Here is a 24,493-nt window from a genome sequence, read left to right on the forward strand (position 1 = left end):
GGTTAAGCGTCCGACTTCAGCCAGGTCACGATCTCGCGGTCCGTGAGTTCGAGCCCCGCGTCGGGCTCTGGGCTGATGGCTCAGAGCCTGGAGCCTGTTTCCGATTCTGTGTCTCCCTCTCTCTCTGCCCCTCCCCTGTTCATGCTCTGTCTCTCTCTGTCCCAAAAATAAAAAAATAAATAAAAAACAAACAAACAAACAAAAAAAAACCAAAAAAAACCACAAAACAACATTTAGGGCTGATTATCAGACGTATAACTGAGAGTATATCCTGAGGTCTAGAGTCTTGTGATTCAAAAAGTACATTAAAAAAATTTTTTTTTACTTGTTTTTAAGTTTTTACTTTTTTAATTAATTTTTTTAATGTTTATTTTTGAGAGAGAGAGAGAGAGTGAGCAGGGGAAGGTTGGAGAGAGAGGGAGACAGAATCTGCAGCAGGCTCCAGGCTCTGAGCCGTCAGCAAAGAGCTGGACGCAGGGCTCAAACTCACAAACCATGAGATCGTGACCTGAGCCAAAGTGGGATGCTTAGCTGACTGAGTCACCCAGGTGCCCTGATTAAGTTTTTACTTTTTTTTTTTTTAAGTTTATTTTGAGAGAGAGAGAGAGAGAGAATGCACATGCAAGTGTAGGGAAGGTGCAGACAGAAAGAGGAAGAGAGAGAATCCCACACAAGCTCTGTGCTGACAGCTCACATCTCAAGAACCGTGAGATCATGACCTGAGCTGAATTCAAGAGTCAGATGCTTAACCGACTGAGCCACCTGGGTGCCCCTAAGCTTTACTTTTGAAATCATTTCAGATTTCCAGAGAGTTGCAAAGAACAAATACACCGAGTTCCCATACACCCTTCAGCCAGCTTGCTCTAACATTGACATCTTACATAATCACAGAACATTTATCCAAACTAAAACATTTAACACCAGTACAATACTACCAATTGCGTGGCTAGCTTTAATCGGATTCTCCATTTTCCCATCGGGGTCCTTTTTGTGTTCCAGGATCCAATTCAGGACACCAGTTTGTATGCACAGCATGTCCCCTCAGCCAGTGACATGTCTTTTAATGTGAAGCCTGGGGTGGGGGGGGGGGTATTGCTTTCTATTGTTTCTTCTAACCAACCTTTTCCCAAACAATCAAAAGATGAGCAAGAAAGATGATGTGGGGATGGTGAGCACACTGGCTCTCTGTTGGGCTTTTTGGGGCTTCAGACAAGTAAAGGGACTGTTCCTCCCACATGGGCCAGGAGGATGGCTTTCATTTCATAAGATCTAGTCTTTTTCTTTTTTCTTAAATTAAAAAAAATTTTTTAAACATTTATTCATTTTTGAGAGACAGAGCATGAGCAGAGGAGGGGCCGAGAGAGAGGGAGGCTCAGAACTCAAAGCAGGCTCCAGGCTCTGAGCTGTCAGCACAAGAGCCTGACGTGGGGCTCAAACTCACGAGCTGTGAGATCATGACCTGAGCCAAAGTTGGAAGCCTAACCGACTGAGCCACCCAGATCTAGTGTTTTTCTTGAATGGGCATTGGTAGACCTAAAGACAGAGGGGAGTTACTAGTTACTTTTAATTCATTAAATTTCTGGACCATTCCATAGCCCATTTCTCCATGGCCTGGCATGGGAACATGTTCCTGGTTACTTACGAAACTTCCAAGCAGTTGGCATTTATCAGCAGTCTTAGCAATTCAGTGAGAACAGAGGTTACAGCTGTCACAGGAAGTTGAAATCAAGCCTGCTGCAATCACACCCATTGAAAGGCGGGTGAAAGTGAAGACCGAGTAGAATTCCAGCCCGGGAGGTGGGGGTGGCTGAGGTGTCAGGAGGAGGGTGGGATGCTGCGCAAGACAAAATACACAAGGGGAAGACAAGCTGATGCGTTACTGGAGCTTGGCTTGATTTATAGACCTTCACGGGCTTATTGCTAAGCTCTTGCATCGATTAGTAAGTATCAGCACTGCCGGGCTTTGGCCGACCCCACAGCAGCCTCCTCCTCCTTGGTCTTCCTCTTGCCCCTGCCTCAAATCCACTCCCCGCATGGGCACCTGCCAACTCAGGTCCCCGGAGAGTGCAGCCTCCAGCTAATCAGGATGGGTGGGGTCTACTACTTCCCTGGGACCTGCCTTACCGAAGAGCCACAAGCTGGGTGGAGGCTTAAATGGCAGTCTCACAGTTCTGGGACTTAGAAGTCTGGAATCAAGGTGATGGCAGGGTTGGCTCCTTCTGAGGGCTATGGGAGAGAATCTGCCTCTAGAGGAAACAGGGCAACGAAATGCCCAGATGAGAGAGTAAGTCCCGTAGGGCAGTGAACTGCCAGTGTTCCGCCCTGGCTCCAGCCTTCAGGTGAGAGTGGATCCCATGCCTGGGAACGGGCCGGGCAGGAGCACCAGAGCCCCTGAAAACCCTTCAGGGTGGGACCAGGACTTTAGGGATGCTGACCTAGAATCACAAGATCGCAGGGTCTCTGACCTGAGGGATTTGAGGGGTCACACAGTCACTCTTCAACCCCTTCCCTGAATTTTTACAACTAAAACAAACCCCCAAAATTACTCCCATTCCCCATCACCTGGAATTGACCATTGTTTACATTTTGACATATTTGTTTTCAGTGTTTTCTTTATGACTACATAGTTTTAAATTCCTTAGGCAATATATGAATGCACTGTCATTTTTTTTTTTTTAAGGAAAAATTAGAATGTTACAAGGAAAGCTAAAGTTCCCTTTCACCTCCACTGGCTATCCCAGCTCCTTGCCCCTCTCCCCAAAGAAAGCCACTCTTTTGAGCTAGGCGTGTATCTTTTTATTTTTTTTTAATGCATTATATATGTTTGAATATACCACAATTGTGTTTGATATGTTGCAAAATGGTATTATGTTGTATGCATTATTCTGCAACTTTCTGCCTTAATATCTTAGAGCTCTGCTCATGTCCCTGCATATATAGATCCAATGTATTCCTTTCAACTGCAATCTAGTGACTGATTATGAAAATAGACTGTTTTATTTATACTTTCCTTACTGATGGTCATTGAATGGTTTTCAGTGCTTTGTTATTAGATATGATCCTGCAATGGACAGCTTGCCTGAACACACCCGTGGAAGTATTTCTCCAGCGGAGAAACCAAGAAATAGAATTGTTAGAGCACAGGGTACAAACCCGCTTCCCCACAGCCTCACCAACACTTGACATGGTCTAACTTTATGTTTATAGACGAGAAGACAGGCCTGGGGCTGTATTGCTTTCTTCTGGTCACAGTGCAGGTTACGGTTCAGGGCCAAGACCTGACCCCACACTCCCCCTGGTTCCACGGAGTTCAATCTTTTCACCACACAGTATCGTCACTGTCACTTCTCCCCCGAAATCAAGGAGAGGCTGGTGTAAGGAGGCGGGTGGGGAGGGAATGGCTGAAATTCTCCAGCATGGCGACTATGCTGTGAGTGGAAATGACTCCAAATCCTTCCAGAAAATGGCTTCACTGTGCGGCACGGATCTCCTCTCCCACGCGGGGAAGTTTCTACCTGCAGCTCCGCACGACGACAGTGATTGGCTCTTCCAGCCCAGACAAGGGTGGGGACAGAAATGGCGTCTCTAGCAGCTGATTTTTCAGTGCAGCAGCCCTGCTCGGGGAGGAGGGGCGGGGGAGGGGGAGGCCAAGCCTCCCGGGACTTGAGCAGGTGCGGAGCCCACGAAGGCAACCCGCATCCCAGGCTCGCCCAGCAGACCGCGGCACGCGGCACCCAGCACGAGCCCCAGCGACCCCTCCCTGCCACTTGCAGCACCTTGAGGGTGGGCTGGCACTGGCCGGGCCCTGCAGACAGCGCCTGAGTGGCTGGAATTGAGCGAGCGCGCTGCAGAGAACGGCACTGACAAGTCCCAAGGACCTCCCAAGCCATCGAGCACGCAGCCGCGCCCACCGGGGCAGCTCTGAGACGCTGGACCCCCGGAGGCATAGGCAGCCACCGCCTGCCGTTAGCTCGGAGTAAGAAATGCAAGGCTGGGTCAGCACTTCTCACTTCCCGGGCTCGGATCCGGCTGCGGCAGGGACCCCCGTGGAGGATGCACGGACCTCCGAGGTGCACAAGGGCAATCTGGGTGAGGTCCCAGATCCCAGCCCCTCTGAAGATCTAGCGCTAGTGTGAGGTGTGCCTCCCCAGGGGACTGTGGCCAGATTTCCCTTTTTCCTCTTCAAGGCAGGAAAGACCAGAGGAAGAATTTGCGGGAAAGAACAAAGCTGGCACCGCCCAGCCTCCTTTTCAGAGCCTGGAAGGCTCCCTCCTCTCACAGTTGGCATTACTTGGAAGATTGGTGTTTTTTCCTTAGCAAACTTTTCTTCTTGGCTACCACGTTGTGAGCCCTTGTCAGATGCCAAGCACTGTGCTTGAGTGCATTATCCCATTTCCTCCTCCAGATGACTCTAAGACCTTAGTCTTGGAGATGATAAGCAATTTCCCCAGGTCACACATATAGAGTGGGATTAGGAAATTCCCCCAGATCCTGTGTTTTAAAATTTGTTTTGGTTATACAAGTTCCCCCCCCCCCAAGCAAATTAGAATGTTTTTCATAATAGTCAATTCATAATTGCATGATGCTTTATTGTTTCCTAAAAACTACCACATAAACCCATCTACTTTAAACAAGTTTTAAAAATGAACTATTTGCTCACTCTTGCTAGTCTTTCACAGATCCTTTTGGCAAAAATGACAATGGAGCACAGACACTGCAAACATCAGCATGCTATTTTTACTCAGTGGGAGGAGGGCGTGGAGGGCTGATGTATGGCTGGCAAGAGAGCAAATAGGTAACACATTTCTGGAAAGTAGTTTGGCCATTTGGATCAAGAGCTTGAAGAACTGTCCTTGCCCTTTAATGAGGAAATAGGCATCTTCTAGGGAGACAGCACCAGCTGGCGATATATGTCAAATGCACATTTCCAGGGACCCAGCAATTCCACTCAAAGGAATCTATTCTATTGATGGATGTGCTAGCACGTGGTGAAAATGGTGTGTATATGTAAGGACATTCATTACGGCACAGCTCCCATAGCAAAAGCTGGGAACTAACCTAAAACCATTTCAATAGAATTAATTGTGGCACATCCATTTAAAGAAATTCTATGCAATATTTTCAGAAAATGAGGCAGTTCTCCTTTTTATATATGGAACAATCGTCAATATTAAATGAAGAGAGAAAAGTATAAAAGTATAGCTCTGATATGCTATTTCTAAATGAAAAAGGAATATATATGTATGTATACATGTGTGTATACATGTGTATGTATAATACGTGTCTGTGTATATGCATATATATATATATATTTTTTTTTTTTTTTTTCCTAAGAAAGATACACAACAAACAGGCAATTTACCTTTGGGGGAACACCACAGCTGGGGGGACCAAGTAGAATAAAGACTTTTTTTTCATTGTCTAACTTTTAGTACCTTTGGACCTTTGTTCCATGTATGAATATTAGCAATTCAAAATTCCACTTAAAAATAGATTCACTAACATCCTTCCTCTGGACCCAGTAATTTTCCTTTTGGGAATCTAGCTTAAGGAAATCATTGCATTTCAAAGATTTGTACAAAAAGATATTCACTGAAGTGTTACAGTGAAAAATATGTAGGCAACTGAAAAGCCCAACAATAGAGGAAGAGCTAAGAAAATTACAGTATGTACATGTAATGTCCATCATGAAATCATAAAAAAAGGATGCTGACAAAAATATGTTACCGACACAGGAGAATGTTTGTAACATTAGGTAAAAAAAATGCCGGATAGAAAATTATCTCTGCAGTATGATCTGATCTGGTCACTGTAACAATAGTAGGACACAGAAACCGATTGGAAGCAAACATGCCAAAAAGCAGGCAATTGTGGCAAATGAGTAGAGGGACTGTGAGTGATGTTTTCTCTCTAGATGGCTTTCTATACTTTTCTACTTTTTTTGCAATGAGCATTCTTGGATAATTAAAAAAAAAACCTTAAAAATAAATCCCCACAGTATTTAGAAAAATGAAAGATACACTAACACATTAACCTAACAATTCTACCTCTAGAAATGAACCCTACATCAATAGGTGCACAAATGCACAGAGCATAATATTAATAACAAAAGATTATAAACAACGCAAGTGGCTATCAGAGGAGACCACTTAATAAGCACAGAACATCCATAATGGAGAATATGAAACGTGGAAAAATCTACAGGGTAACATGTTATTGTAGCAGGAAAGGCAACTTGCAGAAGAATATGGATGTTATGATTGCATTTTTTTGAAAGGAAGAAAAGCTGAAACTCTGTGTTTGTGCTGTGGGTACATACATGCATGAAGGATGCTAAAGTTTACCAAAAGTTGTCTTTGGGGAAGGGAATATGCTTTGGACTCTACGTTTATCTGTGGCATTTGTGTCTTTTATAAACACGTGTTCCTGTAAATCACTTGTGTAATTAAAACATAATATGGGGGGAAGCAGTACACATAGAGAAAGCTCTAAAAAATACACAATAAAATCACCAGCGGTTTTCAGCAGGAGTGACGTATCGGCGCTTGAAGCGATGGGTGATCTTCTCAATTGACTTCATATACTTTATGTACTGATTTTTTCTTTACACCCACACGTGAGCTACCTTCATAATTAAAACAGCAACACTGAAAGCCCTGTCTGATCGGCAGTAGCCCCTGGATTTCTCCAGCTCCGCTGTCCCTGTTCTAGGGCTCTGCTCTCTTAGGTAACCACCCTGGTCACGTGCACCGCCCAGGCACTCAAAGCCCCAGACAATACCCTGCTCATTTCTCCTCTTACCTAAGAGGAGGAAACGGAGACGCAGAGACACAACCTTCTGGCAGCTTTGCTGGGAAAGTGGACTCAGGCGACCTGGATACCAGGCCCCTTCTCTCCCACCTCCAATTTCCAGAGATAACCCATAGGAAGGGAGAGCCGAGGACTGTTTCCACCAGGGCAGGGAGGACAGGGCTTGGAGCCATAAATTAATGATATCAGTGTAGCATCAAATGAAGGAACAATAAACCCCATCATTTGCCGAGTTCCCTCCAGGCTCGGCTTCAAGCTCCTTTCCCAGACAATGGCTGGTCCCATCCCCAGACAGCCTCTGCCAGGTTTTCCAGAAAGACTGTGACAGAGCATGGGGCCAAATTGGCCTCTGGTGGCCAACACTCTGGGCTTCACCTCTAATGACTTATCCCCTCCAAGGAGGGAGGCTTGGAAACCCTCCGGAGCCCAGGAGCTCAGCACTGGAAGATCTGTTTGCTCCAAAAGCTGAGCAGGAGACAAATGGTGCAGCGGGAGGGCAGCACCGCCTTGTCTCCTTGTCTCAGGAGCCAGCACCGCCTTGTCTCCTTTTATGACCGTGGCAACTCACCAGATCCTGTGAGTCTGGGCGCTTCAGGGGCAGACAGGAGCCTCTGTATCTGGGGAAGAAAGGGCGGTGTCGAGCCCCCTCCCCCTCCATGGCTGTCTCAGAATCCTAGATGCTGGTGAGGCTGCTGTTCCCTTTCCCAGCGCAGCTGCTGCCTGTCTGTCTCCATGGCAACCAGGCCAAAAGACTAATTTGCCAGGGTCCAGGCTCTGGAGCTTCCCTTGGAGCAGGGTTTTAACTTGTCTTTCTGCAAGCCAATCTTTTGCCCCTCCACTGGGCCAGCCAGAAAAACTATTCCACGTGTCCTTTATAAAACCTGTCCCACTTAGAGGAAAGACACGCAGCCTCCTGCCCCATGGCCTTATAATCACTGGTGATTCGTGTTTCAGAGACTCCCCGTCCCGCTCCCTAGCTGCTCTGGGCTGCTAGTACGGGTCTGTAAGAACAGAGGGCTTAGGGAACAGGTTCACTGGTAATGAGGTCCCCGATCTTATTCCTGTTCATTCCCTCAGGCTCCTTGCCACTCTCTGCTAGCCTATGGCTGGTCCAGAAGTTCTGCTGTGACCTGTCTGGTTCTCACAAGACTGAAATCTCTTTTTTTTTTTTTTTTTCTTTTTGAAGCAAAATATCTTGATGACCACCTCTCTCAGAAGTTCACGGAGGGTTCGGCAGGTACCCAGCTTTCCAGATCTCTCCCTTGGATATAGTAAAATTTGCCTAACTATATTGGCTTCCCCCAGGGCCATTTAAAATCAAACAGCTATCTTTTTCCATTTGCGCTCTGCTCTGCTGGCCTGCCTGTGAGCTTCCTAGAGGACAGGGATTATACAGCGGTCTCTCCCCAGGATATGGCATATTGCCTTGTATGCAGCAGATGGGTTGACGAACACTTCAATAGCACGGAAGCACCTTTATATACCAACCAAAAAAATCTGACTCGAGTCAGAAGACCTGGTTCTGGGCCTAACCCTGCAGCTAACTTGCTGTGCAACTCTGAGCAAGTCTATTGCCTTTTCTGGGCCCCACTCTCTCCATCTGTGAAGTAAGTTGGACTGTGATCTCTAAAGCTTCCTCCTCAGCTCCAACACCTTCTGTTCAAGGGAGAAATCCACACGGGTCTTCATAGGGGAAAACGGGTCAAGAGCAGGATAAATTAAAGAAAAAAAAAATCATGAAATGGTAACTTTGGACCCTAATGTCCCAACTGGAAAGGACTCCGTGAAGAAATAACACAGTCTGTGCAGATTAAATGCCATCCACGAGATGAATCTGGAGAGCTAAGTTACCTGCCCTATTCACAGCCCGATCTGAGGAAGGTGTCCTGTGGAGTCCTCTCTGTACAACGTGATAGTGGATGGTGACCAGATGGCCTGGTATATGCTGAGCCCAATGGAAACCAACTCCCGCCATGGTGGCTTGGCTGAAAGCCCTGCGTAAGGAGGCGAGTTATGCCCGCAGCAGCAGACCAGCACAACCAGCCTCCTTCTCCTAGGAACCACCAACACTAGGTGCTCATGGGACCCAACAGCTCGGGCTGTAACCTGAACAGCACTGCACTGACTTGGAAGCCAGGGATCCTGGGCATGTCCAGTAGCTGAGACCATAGAAAACAGCAACCAAAAACCTCTCCTCCTCCAGTGGAACCTGGTAACAAAATTCCGTCACTGAATTTCATTTACATGGGCTTCTTGTAACCCAGAAAGGCAACCTAATACACGCTGAGACAACCAGCTGAACATGACACAGTGGGAACCCCAAGGCGACTCCGAGGCCCCACTGCAACAGTGAGAAATAGCTACCACACTTCCTCAAACAGCCCCTGCTCCAACCGTGCTAAACTACTCACATACTCTTCTCGTACATCATCCTGTTATTTCTGCTCGCTGCCCCTCCCCCTCCGCACCCCCCCCTCCCATCACCTTCCTACTCATCTGCCTTCTGTGGGGCCTCCTCTGGTTCCAAATGTTACTCACCACACCCCTTTCTGGATTCCACAGCACCTTAGAACCCCTCACTGAGAGGTCTCCTCGACTGTGGACTTCAGTTTCAAGTCCTCGTGTCTAGAGGCGCCTGGGTGGTTCAGTCGGTTGAGCGTCTGACTTCTGCTCAGGTCATGATCTCAAGCTTGTGAGTTCAAGCCACGCGTCAGGCTCTGTGCTGACAGCTCCGAGCCTGGAACCTGCTTCAGGTTCTGTGTCTCCCTCTCTCTCTGCCCCTCCCCTGCTCATGCTCTGTCTCTCTCTCTCTCTCTCTCTCTCTCTCAAAAATAAACATACATTAAAAAAATAAAAGTTAAAAAAATAAAATAAGGTCCTCACGTCTATGCCATAATTCTTTGTTTACGTCTGTCTCTTCTCCCTTTGAATTCCTCAAAGCCTGGAGATTTCCTTGGGTCCTCAGTACTTATTGCAGTATCTGGCACAGGGGAAGTAGTCTATAAACATTTTTTCTAGCACTGAGTGAATGCATGAAAAGTAACAATGAGAAAGAAGACCTCATTTTTTGTATGAAGATGTTCAGAATCATGCCTGGCATTTGTTACCGTGCTTTTAATACTCTCAAAGCATGTCTTTCTTTTTTTTTTTTTTTCCCAAAAAAGAAAATTTTAAAGCTTATTTATTTATTTTGAGAGAGACAGAGACATGAGAGCAGGGGAGGAGCAGAGAGAGAAGGAGAGAGAGAGAGAGAGAGAGAGAGAGAGAGAGAGAGAGAGACTCTCAAGTAGGCTCCCAGCTGCCACTGCAGAGCCAGACATGGGGCTTGAACTCCCGAAACCATGAGATCATGACCTGAGAGGAGACCAAGAGTCAGACGTTTAACCGACCGAGCCACCCAGGCCCCCTCAAAGCATTTCTAAGGTCACTTGTTACTTTGAGTCTCATCATACCCAAGAAGTGGACAGGGAGAGGGCTATGGCTCCCCACAGTAGAGAAGGACCCCAAGACTCTGAAGAGGGCAGTGACCTGCTCAAGGTCACAAGAGAGATGGCTCAGAGCTGGAGAAGAGCTGACCTCCTGACTCTGATCTGAAGCTGGGGTTCATCTACCCACACCATTGGCTTCCTGATGTCCCTGTGACCTCCCACATGGGAGGGGGTATCGGGAAAAGAAAGAGAGCTTTACGGCCGTGGATCTTCAGCCCTCTGGGGGACCCTCTCCTTCTTAGAAGAAGACCAAATCCATGGCCCCCAGGAAGGAGGCATCTAGAACCATGGAAGCACTGGGCTCACAGCCAGCAGAGTTGGGTTCCAGATTTGGGATTTCCACTTTTTAGCTGTTTAATCTTGGGTAAGTCATTTACTTTTTCTTTTTTCTTTTTTTTTAATGTTTTAATTCATTTTTGAGGGACAGAGAGCAAGCAGGGGAGGGGCAGAGAGAGAGGGAGATACAGAATCCAAAGCAGGCTCTAGGCTCTGAGCTGACAGCACAGAGCCCAACGTGGGGCTTAAACCCACAAACCATGAGATCATGACCTGAACCGAACTCGGACACTCAACCGACTGAGCCACCCAGGCGCCCCTCGTTTGACAGGTGTTAGCTTCACAGGGCTATTGTAGAATCTGTGGGTTTCCAGAACTGAAGAGAATTTATACTCTACTGAGGTATCATACCCATGTGAGGGGGAAAGACAAAAATAACATGGCAAAGAAGAGTGGACAAGGCCTCAAGTCTGAACCCATGCAAGGACATTCCCTCAGATGGAGTTCTATGTATGGGTGGAGGTCACTGGCACAGCGACAGGGCAAACTGCCTTCTGTCATATCGTTCCCACCTCTCCTGCCATGTCCTACAGTCAATTGATGGAAGGACAGAGTAGAGGGTTCCACTTTAACCTAAACCTGCAAAAAGGCATTTTCCTAAATTCCTTGACCTCATACAAATGACCTGCTTATTTTGAGATCACTTGATTTAGTTATTTTTAAGTAATTGCCATACCCACCACAGGGCTGGAACTCACAACCCCGAGATCGAGAGTCACCCCGAGATTGAGAGTCACATCCTCCGTGGACGAAGCCAGCCAGGCACCCTGGTGATCTGCTTACTAGATTCACTGGGTTCTAGCCAGCAGCCACTTTCCAAAGCACGCTTTGGCCATTTTGTTACTTGTTTTCCCCTCTAAAAGGTGGGTGGGGAGCCCATACCAGTTCTGGCTCTGCCGGGCTTCATCGGAGTAGGAGCTGGTATGCACGGGGCCTTAGGGACAGTTACGTTTATTGAGGCCCTAGAAAAGCCACACTCACCTCTTCAGTTATTCATCACCAGATATTGTAAAGACTTGCAGAGGAGACAAAGAAGTCACTGGCTACCGTGACTGTGATTTTAAACCCTCTGCCTGGAAATGGCCAGTTGCTACTTGCTATTATCATTACTTTTTTTCCATTTCCATTAGTAAGGTTATGGGTTCAGTTTCTGCTCTCACACAAGTAATGTCACCTGCAGACACGGGGGAGCTCTATTCACCGCTGCAGACAGCGCCACTCCCATCGTGCTGTACGGTAAACATTAGCTCTCCTGTTCTATCCACAGGACAATCAACTCCCCAAAGACGAAATATCTGCCGTATTCATGTAAGCATTTCCGGTGACCGGCACAGGGTCCGCACACTGTGGGCATTTGGTGATTACGGCTACCATTTGTCACACGCTGTGCTAGGCACTTTTTAATGTATCATCTCACGTGATCCTTACAACAACATCTCCAGGGAGAAATATTATCATTCCCATTTACAGATGGGGAAGCTGAGGCTCAGAAAGGTGAAATAACTTGTCCAGGGTAACACAGCCAGTAAATAGCAGACTCAGGATTGAAGAGAGGCGGACTAGCTTCAGAGGCTGTTGTCTTGCCATTTTGTCTTAGGCTCGTCACCCTCCACCTCCACTGCTGGAAAAACCCTTTTTTTCAGAGGGCCACTTCTGCAGCTAAGGCAGAGGCTGGCTCTGATTCTCTACCTTGTATTCCTGACTCTCTGGGGTCCCAGGTACTCTCAGTCTCCCCAGCAACAGAAAGGGACACTTACTCCTTTTCTTGATGTCTGCAGTGGTGGGGGCAAGGGTTTATCACAAGTGCACGGGGGGCTAACTGAAAAGGAAAAATTCATAATGATTAAAATAATGAGGCAGTCGAGGGACACTTCAGGCTCATCTGCCCTCAGGGGAGCCTCACATCCTAATCTGGTCCAAGCCACTCACCTCCCTCCCCAGTGGGGCTGATTTGATGGTCTATAAGATGATGGTAATAATGCTAAAGGGAAAGGAGGTATGTGGGAGGAGTTAAGACTTAGATGGGGGGAGATTAGAGATGAAAAAGCACGAGTTTCAGGCTGAATTTAGAGCATGACATCATTTCTTTTCGGAGTCAAAAATCTCTTTTAAATTATGTTTATGAAATTGCGTTTTGGAGTTCCATAACTTCCTCATGTTGCTCATCTTCTCCCTCCTATATAACAGGAGTCAGAAAAAGGGAGACAGAAGTCCTGAGGGTGCCGAGTCTCAAGCCTTCACAGGACAGACTTGGAGACTCAAAGGCTCACAAAGCCTCCGCCCCCACCAAGGAACGAAGGACGGTGAAAACAGGAGGAGGTGACAGCTTGGAAGGTGGCTTTGGCTAGCTCCAGGTGCGGGAGAATTTGCAGTGGGAGACAAACAGGTCATGGGGGGGGAAGCTCGCTGTGGGGGGGGGGGGGGGGGGGGGGGGGGGGTCCCTCACCTGTGTGTTTCCCCGGGGCCCACGCCCGGACCGCTGAAGCAGACACTGTCATCTGAGGGCTTGTGGGCTCGGAAAGATAAAAGTCGTATTTAGCAGAAGAGAGAAAAATGTATTCAACTCCCAGCCCAGTTATGATTTAGACGCAGCCGTGGGCAGAATAGCAATGAGCTCCTTATTTTAAACAAGTGGTAGAGAGATGAAAATAGATCTAGGGTGTCGAATCATTGGAGGTTTTTGCAATCCGGGAAAGGACTGCAGACCACACCCTTGTCAGGCAGGGAAGAGAGAGGGTCTTCCTTGAGAACAAAAAGCCTCTCTTTTCAGAGAGGAGTGTTCACATTATTGTTGTGGCGGGATTTGCATCTAAATCATCACGAGAGAAGGTTCAGACCTCATCTTGGTGCTGGACTCAGGGAGGGAGGAGTCTCCAGCCCCTGCCTTGGGACTCTGGACCCAAGTAAGACCCTCCAAAACTAAAGGAACCCCTGACTGCATGGGCCCTCAAGGTCATGTAGCAAAAGCTATGACCGTGGTTCCCATTCATGTATTTGGTGCCAGACATTTTATATACCTTATTTTGCTCCAATCTCACGGCATTCTCACGGAGCAGACGTAAGTATCTGCATGCTACATATGAAGAAACTAAAGCCCAGGCTAAGGTCTAGACCAAGGTCACACATTTAGAAGTATAGAGTCATTATTTGAACTTAGGCCCGTCTGACCCCTAAACCCATATTTTGTCTACTACACCACAGAGGCCTTTGCTTGATTGTCACTTCTCAATGAGGCCTTCCCTGAGTACCCCAAGTAAACATGCAGTGCCTTGTCCCTGGCACTCTCTAGGCCCTGCCCCTATTTTATTTCTCTTCTCAGCCCTTAAACGCATCTGACCTGGGGTGCCTGGGTGGCTCAGTCGGTTGAGCGTCTGACTCTTGATTTCGGCTCACATCGTGATCTCATGGTTTGTAACATGGAGCCCCGCGTGGGGCTCTGTGCTGATGGCATGGAGCCTGCTTGGGATTCTCCCTCTCCCTCTCTCTCTCTGCCCTTCCCCCACTCTCTCTGTCTTTAAAAAAAGGCAAAAAAAAAAAAAACCCAAAAAACATCTGACTTACTATATCTTCAGTTGTTTATTTGTTTTAGTCCATGCTCTTCCCCTGAAAACTAGGCTTGGCGAAAGCCAAGATTTTTATCCATATCCGTAGTGCCTAGAACAAACAGTATCTGAATTAATGAATATTCAGTGTATAAGTGAATGTTGAAAAGCCTCTTGCCTGACTTTCTGTTGGAAAGCTAGCATCGAAATGCATACTGCTTTTGATAAAAAGCAACCCGATGATCCTTTAGAAAACCTAAGGGTTCTAGACTCTGATGGAGTAAAAGGGAGAGTAAACAGACAGCGGGACTGCCGTTTGGAAGGAAGGGGAGCGGAAGATGGCATTCAAGGTGGTAAGGGGGGTGAGATGTAGATGTGAGGTGCTAGCTCACAAGTTAATTCGAGTGCACACAGGGATCGGTGAATAAGAAAATAAAACAGGTAACTAGAGATGCTGACACAGACAGTGGTGCTCAGTCTCCAGGAAGAATCAACAAAGCTGTTCCACAGCGTCGTCTGGCATGGATCGTGGGTGTGCTTGTTGCCAATAACTTTTTGTTCATTTAGGAAGATAAAAAAGGTGGGGGTGGGGGTGGGGGGTGGATTAAGACTTCCCTGTAGGACAGATAGCGACTGTACCAGAGAAAAGATATACAAAGTCACTTGAAAACAGAGGTTCTTTAGCATGCGCAGACTGATAACTTGAGACAAATTTTGGACTCAGTGGGGATAACATGAGATTATGTAAAACCCTGAGTACAAGGCCTAGAACATGGGGGCCATGTGATGTTCACTATTAAGCTGATATCCTTTTCTGAAAATCTGATAAATGTAACAAACTCTCTCTCCAGAAAAATGCACATTTGACCATACACTCAAAATTTTGCATGCAATTTCACTGGAGACAAGAGCCTTCCAGAGCCTTCCAGAGCCTTCCAGAGGCTTCCAGGTCTACTGAACGAGGGGTTATGAACAAGTGCCTTAATGAGACAGAAGGGCTCTGGGGTCAACAAGATTTGGCTGTAACTCGCTAGAATAGAATCATACGCCTAAAGAAACAATGTGCTAATTGGAACAGGGGTTAATCAACCTTAGGAGCACAGAAGGCAAATATAGGCTGTCCCCATTCAAGCACTGCTATGGGAGGGGTGCCCCTGGCCCAAGAACCCATTTGTCTGTCGCTGGTAGCAATGGTTCAGCCCTATTTCTGAGGTGTGTGTAGTAAGCCTTAGCTTGATATCTTTAACATTTGAATCATGTCACCTAACTCCCCTGGCTCTGCCGGTGGACGGTCTACAGGCAGCAAAAGCCCTGGCCAAATGACAGGGAGTCTGGTCCCCTCCGCTCACACTTTTCATTGTAAGTAGTGAACTAGCATTCTGGGTTTATAGAACAGTCTGTGAGTATGGCTAACCCCTCCTCCTCTGCGGACATGCAGATAGGTCTTCTATATCCTGGGACTGAGAGTTCATATCTTTGACCAAGTTTTCAAATTTGGTCATTTCTCTCATAGGAATCTACAGGAAATAATTAGAAGTTGAGATGTATATATGCACACAAAGAAGATGTCTACTACAGTGGATTCCTAAAAGCTTCTTCTTTTCTTTTTTCTTTTCTCTTTTCTTTTCTTCTCTTTTTTCTTTACTTTTCTTAAAGTAATCTCTACATCCAGCATGGGGTTTGAACTTACAACCCCGAGATCCAGAGTCACACGCTCTACTGATTGAGCCAGCCAGGAGCCCCTAAAACCTTTTCTCTTGAATTAATTTTTAGATTAGCAGGCAGTTATAAGAAATAATATTGAGAGAGTCTCTATTCCCTTCACCTAGTTTTCCCCAACGGTAACTGTCTCCGTCTGTTCAGGCCGCTATAACAAAAACACCATAGATGGGGTCGTTTAAAAGACATTTATTCCTCCCAATTCTAAGGCTGGGAAGTCCAAGCTGAAGGCGCTGGCAGGTTACAGGTGTGGTGGGGGCCCTTTCCCTGGTTCAGAGGTGGTTGCCTTGACGCTGTATCCTGGACATGGCAGAGACATGGCAGAATGGGTGAAGGAACTCTGGTATCTCTCTCTAACCCCATTCACAAGGGCTCCACCCTCCTGATCTAATCACCTTACAAAGGCCCCACCTTCTAACACCATCACACTGGAGATTAAGTTTCAGTATACGAATTTTGAGGGGACACGTTCGATCTATGGCAATAAAAAAGCTCATATAGGGGCGCCGGGGTGGCACAGTCAGTTAAGCGTCCGACTTCAGCCAGGTCACGATCTCGCGGTCCGTGAGTTCGAGCCCCGCGTCGGGCTCTGGGCTGATGGCTCGGAGCCTGGAGCCTGTTTCCGATTCTGTGTCTCCCTCTCTCTCTGCCCCTCCCCCATTCATGCTCTGTCTCTCTCTGTCCCAAAAATAAATAAACGTTGAAAAAAAAAACAAAACAAAACTCATATAATCATGGGTCAAGATGCTGGCATTCATGCAATCCTCACCTTATTCAGATTTCACTATTTTACATGCACTCATTTGGGTGTGTGTATTTCGTTCTATGTAACTTTATCACATGTAGATGGTGGAGCCACTCCCATAGCCAAGACAAAACAGTTCTGTCACAAGGAATAATGTTAATTTTTACAGTAACTAAAAGTAAAAGTAAGTTCAGCACCCAACATCAGGAGACTGCTCACATAATCTGTGGTATAGTCATAGGATAAAATATTATTCAGTCATTTAAAATGGTGAATACAAGGGGTACTTGGGTGGCTCAGTTAGTTTGGCATCTGATTCTTTTTTTCTTTTTTTAATGTTTATTTATTTTTAAGAGAGAGAGAGAGAGAGAGAGAGAGAGAGTGGGCGGGGTAGGGGCAGAAAGAGAGGGAGACACAGCATAGGAAGCAGGGTCCAGGCTCTGAGCTGTCAGTAACAGAACCCAAAGCGGGCTCGAACCCACAGACTGTGAGGTCATGACCTGTGCTGAAGTCTGACACCCAACCGACTGAGCTATCCGGGAGCCCCAAGCATCTGATTCTTGATCTCAGGGTTGTGAGCTCAAGCCATGGGTTAGGCTCAAAATAAATAAATAAGTAAAATGGTGAATATGTAAGTATTATAAAACATTTACAAAGATTTTTTCATATGGGAAAATGCTTATGAGATACAGAGTTGTACATATGATATATATATTTAAATTTTTTTTTTGTTTATTTATTACTTTTTTTTGAGAGAGTGAGACAGAGCGTGAGTGGGGGAGGGGCAGAGAGAGAGGCAGACACAAAATCTGAAACAGGCTTCAAGCTCCAAGCTGTCAGCACAGAGCCCAACATGGGGTTCGAACCCATGAGCCGTGAGATCATGACCTGAGCAGAAGTTGGATGCCCAACTGACTGGGCCACCCAGGCACCCCTGATATGTATACTTTAAGGAATATGCTAGAAATTTCTAAATATTGTTTACCTTTACATGGTAGTATAGGTTGTACTCTTCTTCTGTTTTACTTTTCTGTATTTGTCAAAAATTTCTACAATAAGCATCTACTATGGACTGAATGTTTGTGTCCCCCCACAATTCATATGTTGAAGCCCTAACTTGGAATGGCATGGTATTGAGAAGTGGTGCCTCTGGGAGGTAATTAGGTTTAGATGGGGTCCAGAGTGTGAGGCCCTCATGATGGGATTGGTGGCTCTAGGAAGAGAAGACAGAGAGAGAGATGGCTCCCTTTCTGTCATGTGAGGACACAGGGAGAAGGCAGATGTCTGCAGGCCAGGAAGAGGGCCCTCACCAGGAACCAAATCAGCTGGCACCTTCATTTTGGACTTCCGAACCTCTGGCACTGTGAGAAGTCAATGTGTCTTGTTTAAGCCCCCCAGTGTATGGTATTTTGTTATGGCAGCCCAAGCTAAGCAGCATCTCTTACTTAAAGAATGGGGGGTTGGGGCGCCTGGGTGGCTCAGTCAGTTAAGCGTCCGACTCTGGCTCAGGTCACGATCTCGCGGTCCGTGAGTTCCAGCCCCGCGTTGGGCTCTGGGCTGATGGCTCAGAGCCTGGAGCCTGCTTCCGATTCTGTGTCTCCCTCTCTCTCTGCCCCTCCCCCGTTCATGCTCTGTCTCTCTCTGTCCCAAAAATAAATAAACGTTAAAAAAAAAATTAAAAAAAAAAAAAAGAATGGGGGTGCTGGGGTACGCGTGTAGGAAAATACAAGAAGGTAAAAAAGGAAGAGAAACTAAATTAAAACCAAAAATTTCAATTCAAGGTTGAGACCCTACTGCAAGGAGGGACTGCTCTCTGGGGAGGCAGGGGCTCTATCCAGGGCTCCAAGGGCCGCAGGGGCCGTGGCCTATGGCTTTCCCAGGCACTGGCAGCAGTATAGAGGAGGTCTACAGGCCTTGTAGCTCCCGAGTTTTGAACAGGGTGCAACAAGGAGGTGAAGGCATCCTCTGGGTCAGCCTTATTTATGGAAGACAAGGAGGCTGGAGAGACAGAGGACCAGGCGCAGAGGGCAGGAGCAGCCCGCTAGCTCACTCTTGCCTGTTCCACACTCGCCTTCCTGGTCTGAACCCAGGAGGAAGAGGGAGGGGGTGCGGGGAGCCAAACATAGGATGGGTGGAACATCTGCTCAGGCAGTAACCCGCAGGACAAATGAGAGCAGAGCTTGGGGCTGGAATCTGCCCTGATGAGGTCTGGGCCCTCTCTGCAAGGAGACTGTACACTATCTGATAAGAGTATTGGCCTCGGAATCAGCTATCTGAGTCTCATTCTAACCGGGCCTCAAAGCAGGTCAGCTTGGCAAAGCCACTTTGATATGAGGGACATTTTGAAATGATAGAACAGTCGAAATAAAAATTGTCATTAAAAATTACCAAGTAGGGCACTTGTGATGGGCACGGGGTATCGTATGTAAGTGATGAATCACCAAACTCTAGTTGTGAAACTGATATTACTCTGTATGTTAACTAACTGGGATTTAAATAAAAACTTGAAACAAACAGGGGCACCTGGGTGGCTCAGTCAGTTAAGGGTCCGACACTTGATTTCAGCTCAGGTCATGATCTCACGGTTGGTGAGATTGAAGAGAACTGTGCTGATAGCTCGGAGCCTGCTTGGGATTCTATCTTGCCTTCTCTCTCTGCCCCTCCCTTGCTCATGCTTTCTCTCTTTCTCAAAATAAATAAATAAACTTAAAGAGAAAAGCTTGAAACAAATAAAAATTACCAAGTAGCTTCTGAAAGGCATATCCAATCCTTACTTTCTCTCACACCCTCACCTACCCCTGACTCTCATGCCCCCCCTGACCTTGACTCCATTCCTGATTTCTACCATGTCTCTGACCCCCTCTCCACTGCAGTGAGAGCTGGCATTAAGTGGGGTGCAGAGTGGAAGGGAGGATGTCTGCTTTGCATGTACCGCTCGATAGTAAGAAAAAAAAAAAATGAAAGGGGCTCCTGGGTGGCTCAGTCAGTTGAGCAATTGACTTTTGGTTTCGGTTCAGGTCATGATCTCACGGTTCATGGGTTTGAGCCCCATGTCAGGTTCCATGCTAACAGCATGGAGCCTGCTTGGGATTCCCCTGTCTCCCTCTCTCTCTGCTCGCCCCCCCTCAAACGTAAATAAATAAACATTTTTCAAAAATTATAAATTTAATGATGTGGTTTTTAGGGTAGATGTCCTCATATGATAGCGCTGTGCCAATGCCTTCCAGGGATGAATGGCTGCTTTCAAATCTGCTAAAGGTACTGGAAGCGCTTTCCCAACAAAACGAGAGATCTCAGGGAGGGTGCTTAAGTGAAAAAGCCAGAGGTCCCAGAAGGGAAAAGAAGAGGCAACTCCATCTGGCAACGAAATGCCCTAGAGTCCTTATGAGAATATGGGTGGTCTACCTGCCGGGAATTGTGCCCTTTGCGGGGCTGCCTGCCTTTCTGCCATCCCACATGATTCTGGAAAACAGTCACAATGTCAGGCCTGCACTAGGCATAAGAAGTGGGCCATGGGTCAGTCCTGGCCAATTTCAGTACCTATCTCCTGTCCACAGTGACTGGTCTAAGACCTGGTTAAGATACAGAATCCAAGCAGAGTCAATCCCTTCCTTGGAGTCTAATAATACGGTCCCTGGGAAAGAACACTCCAGGATCTTCCTCTGGGACTGTGGACAAACATGGATAAAGATTGTAGATAAAGATGATGGGAGTCAGGGGGCTGTCGGCAGCCATCTTGACACCATGCAGATAGCCAGCAACCCCACTTCAAACTCTGTAAGCCAGTAAATTGTTTTTGCTTAAGCTGGATCACGCCTGTTTTCTGGCCGTTGCAACTAACAGACCAGTTAACACATTGTTCCACTCCTTATTTTAGAACGCCGGGGATTCCAAGATTGCCTAAAGGGAGGCTTGCTTCTGATAGGCCCTGCCCACTTATCAGAGCCCACAGTCAGACCTCCCACACAGGAAAGAGATCCTCTGTGAAAAAAAACCTCCCATGCTTCAGAGGAACCTACACCATCCATCTATCTGTACTAATCAACCAAGTCCTTTATTCATAATTGTCTTTCAGTCAAAAAGAGATACATACCCAGGCACATAGTGGTGAAGCATCTGACCTCCGAGGATAAAAGTTGGCCTCCAGAGTTTCCAGAGATAAGGGATCAAGATGTAGATTGGCATCAGATCTCTTACCAACAGTACCGCATCCTGGAAGACAAAAGAGTGGGGTCTTCAAAGTTCTAAGGGAAAAAGTGAATTTGTATGTAGAATTGTCTCCCCAGCCAAATTAACATACGCCTGAGGTCCCCCAAGGACCCCAAGTTTCCCTTTCAAAGAACTTTCAAAGAAGCATGCATACTCACACAAAACAAAAAGGAATCCCAGAAAGGAATGGCCCTGAATGGGATACAGGAAACCGAGGAATGAACCCAAAAGACCTCTGAAGGCAGTATTTTATAAACTGCATGAACAAGAGTCTCAAAATTAGGGAACCCGGGTGGTGGACCTACAGGTGTTTTTCTGTACTATGATTTCAGCTTTTCCCTCTATTTGAAATTTTTCATAATAAAAAGTTGGGGTAGAAATAGAAGGACAAGGATCAGGAAGAAAAAAAAATAACAGCACATGTCTTTTATGTCAACAAGAAAAAAAAGGGCAGTTTAATGCCAGGATAAATTAAAACAGGTTATTCAATGTTTTGTTAACCACATAGATGTTTCCTGATTTACTAGGTTCTACCTTCTAGGTATTTAAACCCGTGCTCATTAATACACACGGGGTTTTTAACACTTTTCTTTAATGTTTATTATTATTATTATTATTATTGAGAGCGAGAGAGACAGAGCACGAGTGGGGGAGGGGCAGGGAAAGAGGAAGACACAGAATCCCAAGCAGGCTCCAGGCTCTGAGATGTCAGCACAGAGTCCGACAGAGGGTCGAACCTACGAACCATGAGATCATGACCTGAGCCAAAGTCGGACACTTAACATACTGAGCCAGCCAGGCACTGCAAGAAACACAGGATTTTTAGGTTGCACGATGTGAGAGCACTTAATACCACAGAATTGTACACTTAAGGGTGATTAAAAGAGTAAATTTCATGCTATGTATATGTTACCACAATAAATTTTTTTAAATGAAATGTGATTTCAAAAACTTCAGTACTTTCATTATTTTTTAAAACTCTAGTTGGAGCTCAGGGTACCTGGGTGGCTCAGTCAGTTAAGCATCTGACTTTTTTTTTTTTAACATTTATTTATTTTTGAGAGACAGAGGGAGGCAGAGCATGAGCAGGGGAGGGAGGGAGAGAGAGAGAGAGACAGACAGACAGAATCCAAAGCAGGCTCCAGGATCTGAGCTGTTTGTTAGTCCAGAGCCCGACGCGGGGCTCGAACCCACGAACTGCGAGACCATGACCTGAGCTGAAGTCGGACGCTCAACCGACTGAGCCACCCAGGCACCCCAAGCATCTGACTCTTGATCTCGGCTCAGGTCATGATCTCACGGTTGTGAGATTGAGCCCTGAGACGGGCTCTGTGCTGATAGTCTGGGGCCTTTGTGGGATTCTCTCTCTCTCCCTCTCTCTCTGTCAAAATAAATAAATAATCTTAAAAAAAAAAAAAAAACAAAAAACAAAAAACACACCACCAAACTCTAGTTGGAGCTTTTTAGGAAACAATACATTTTGTTATGAAGAAACATGTATGTGCTGCAAGAAATAATTTTGTGTGTGTTCCCTTATACACGTGAGCAAGGGTTTCTTCAGGCTTGCCTGGGAATAGACTTGCTGATTGTAGGTGCATCTCTGACTCTGTACAGTATTTTTTTAATGTTTATTTATTTTTGAGAGAGAGAGCGTGAGCAGGGGAGGGCCAGAGAGAGAGGGAGACAGAATCCCAAGCAGGCTCCCCGCGGTCAGCACAGAGCCCGATGTGGGGCTCAAACCCACGAACCGTGAGATCATGACCTGAGCTGAAGTCGGATGCTCCACCAACTAAGCCCCGCAGGTGCCCTTCCATATAGTATTTCTAAAGTGGTTGCACCAACTTACTGGTGTTCCCAATGAGTGTTGGCCCAAATTCCACATTTATGCATATTTTCAGACTTCTGCATTTTGGGTGTGAAATCTGAATTTCATTTTTATAGAGCAGGGGTGAGCAGTATGTGATTTGTCAGCCTGGTTTAACATTCAGGACAGTACCCAACACGTGGTCCAGCAGTGACCCAAGCAGGTGTGATGTTCGTTGAATTGAATTGCTGGGGACGCTCGTCCTTCGTGAAGTCCTTTGTGTGAAGGGGGACCAGTGTGTACAACGAGCACTTAACAACCCTGCGGAATCGATCCCAGGCGCTGACAGCTGACTGGGCAGAGGAGATGCTGGAGCAGCCTGAGTGCGGCTTGCAGGGTGGGTTTTGCAGCAGGGGAGAGTCACCAGCAACACGGGAACGGAGGGAAGGAACGGAATTTGATGAAGAGGGGAGAGGGTTTTTAAGAGACTGTGGCGTGTCCCAAAGCTCAAAAGCGGGAGGGAATTCTTCAGCACTGAGGGAAGAAGATGGGTGTGTTTGGCAGGAAAGAACTTAAACTAGAGAATAATCAGAAAATACAGGACGGTGAGGGAAAATTACTAAATTGATTCATGCCTCAGTATCTTCGGTCATAAAAACAGGATACTGATGGGACCCATCTCATAAAATTGTTGTGAACATCACATGAGATAATATCTCTACGGCACTTGGCATAATGCCTGCAACAAGTAAATGTAATGTTAGTTCTTGTTAAATAAGTCGTCCAAGATCACACAGCTCAACTCGCGAATGGGTGTCTAGGATTTGCGTAGTTTCTCTGATTCCAAAGCCCAGAGTCTTAACTGCACTGGGCTCTACTGACTACCTACCATTTATCGCACACAGTGCTCCGTACTCTACATCAGTTATCTCATTCACTCCTTATCACATCCCTGAGCTGGGTATTGCCATTTTACAGAAGAGGAAATTGGCCATCATTTAACTCTCTTGCCCAAGTTCACCCAGTTGGGTTTCATGCCCAGGCCCGCCTGGCTCCAAAGCCCTCTCCCCAACATCACACTGGAAGTGTCCTGGCTTGGGTCCCAGTCCCAGATCCGCTACTGATCAACCTGTGTCACTGAGCCTGTTTCCTCATTTTGTACATACCAAGGGGTAAGTTAGAGAATGGTCTCTCTGGTCCCTCCACCTGTTCTGGAAAGGTGGATGTGATGAAATCAGACAGTGCTCCAGGTAGGAGGGAGGGGTATGAGTCAGACAGGATCCCCATCCCCATCTGAATGCAACACCATCAACCAACAGAGATCCAGAGGCGCCAAGAGATGAGTCCTGGTCTCCAAAGCATTAGTCATCGTCTGCTCCCATGCCTCAGGGGACCAGCAGGGATGCTGCTCCAATTATAGTGGATTGATGAGGGGCCTCTAGGATGATGAAAGGGTGGGAGAGGAGATGTCAGAGGGCACACTGGGAGAGCCAAATCACCCAGCCTGGAGAAAAGAAGGCAAGAAGGGCCTGTCTTCAAGTCTCCAGGGACTATGCGGTCTGGGTGGCAGGGGAGAAAGAACACAAGGGTAAGTAAACCTCAGGGTGTCTGGGACTGGCCCTGCTAACAAGCAGGAAGATCTTTGTATGACAAGTTACTTCATCTTTCCAATCTTCAACTTCTACATCTAAAATATTAGGGACCTTGCTGTGATCTATCGAAAGTCAGCTCTCGACAGAAAGAAAGAAAGAAAGAAAGAAAGAAAGAAAGAAAGAAAAGAAAGAAAGAAAGAAAAAGAAAGAAAGAAAGAAAGAAAGAAAGAAAGAAAGAAAGAAAGAAA

General features: G+C 46.6%; 1 protein-coding gene across 3 annotated transcripts in view; it reads right to left on the minus strand.

The window, feature by feature from the left end:
- Nucleotides 1-1,657: 1,657 nt before the first annotated feature.
- The window catches only part of PAFAH2 (platelet activating factor acetylhydrolase 2), a 67,952-nt gene continuing 45,116 nt past the window's right edge, over nucleotides 1,658-24,493 (minus strand). For 2 of the 3 annotated variants that reach the window (XM_040465517.1, XM_040465513.1), the window contains exons 11-12: nucleotides 20,734-20,852; nucleotides 1,658-1,834 (exon numbers count right to left, since the gene is read on the minus strand). In XM_040465517.1, coding sequence (XP_040321451.1) covers nucleotides 1,685-1,834; nucleotides 20,734-20,852 — 269 coding nt within the window. In that variant the 3' untranslated portion in view covers nucleotides 1,658-1,684. Of the gene's footprint in view, nucleotides 1,835-14,187; nucleotides 14,289-20,733; nucleotides 20,853-24,493 lie in introns of those variants that run through there. The other variant, XM_040465524.1, reaches the window with a different exon arrangement.

The sequence above is a fragment of the Herpailurus yagouaroundi genome, unplaced genomic scaffold, assembly GCF_014898765.1.
Source record: "Herpailurus yagouaroundi ecotype Mexico unplaced genomic scaffold, PumYag 77, whole genome shotgun sequence".
NCBI classification, from domain to species: Eukaryota; Metazoa; Chordata; class Mammalia; order Carnivora; family Felidae; genus Herpailurus; species Herpailurus yagouaroundi.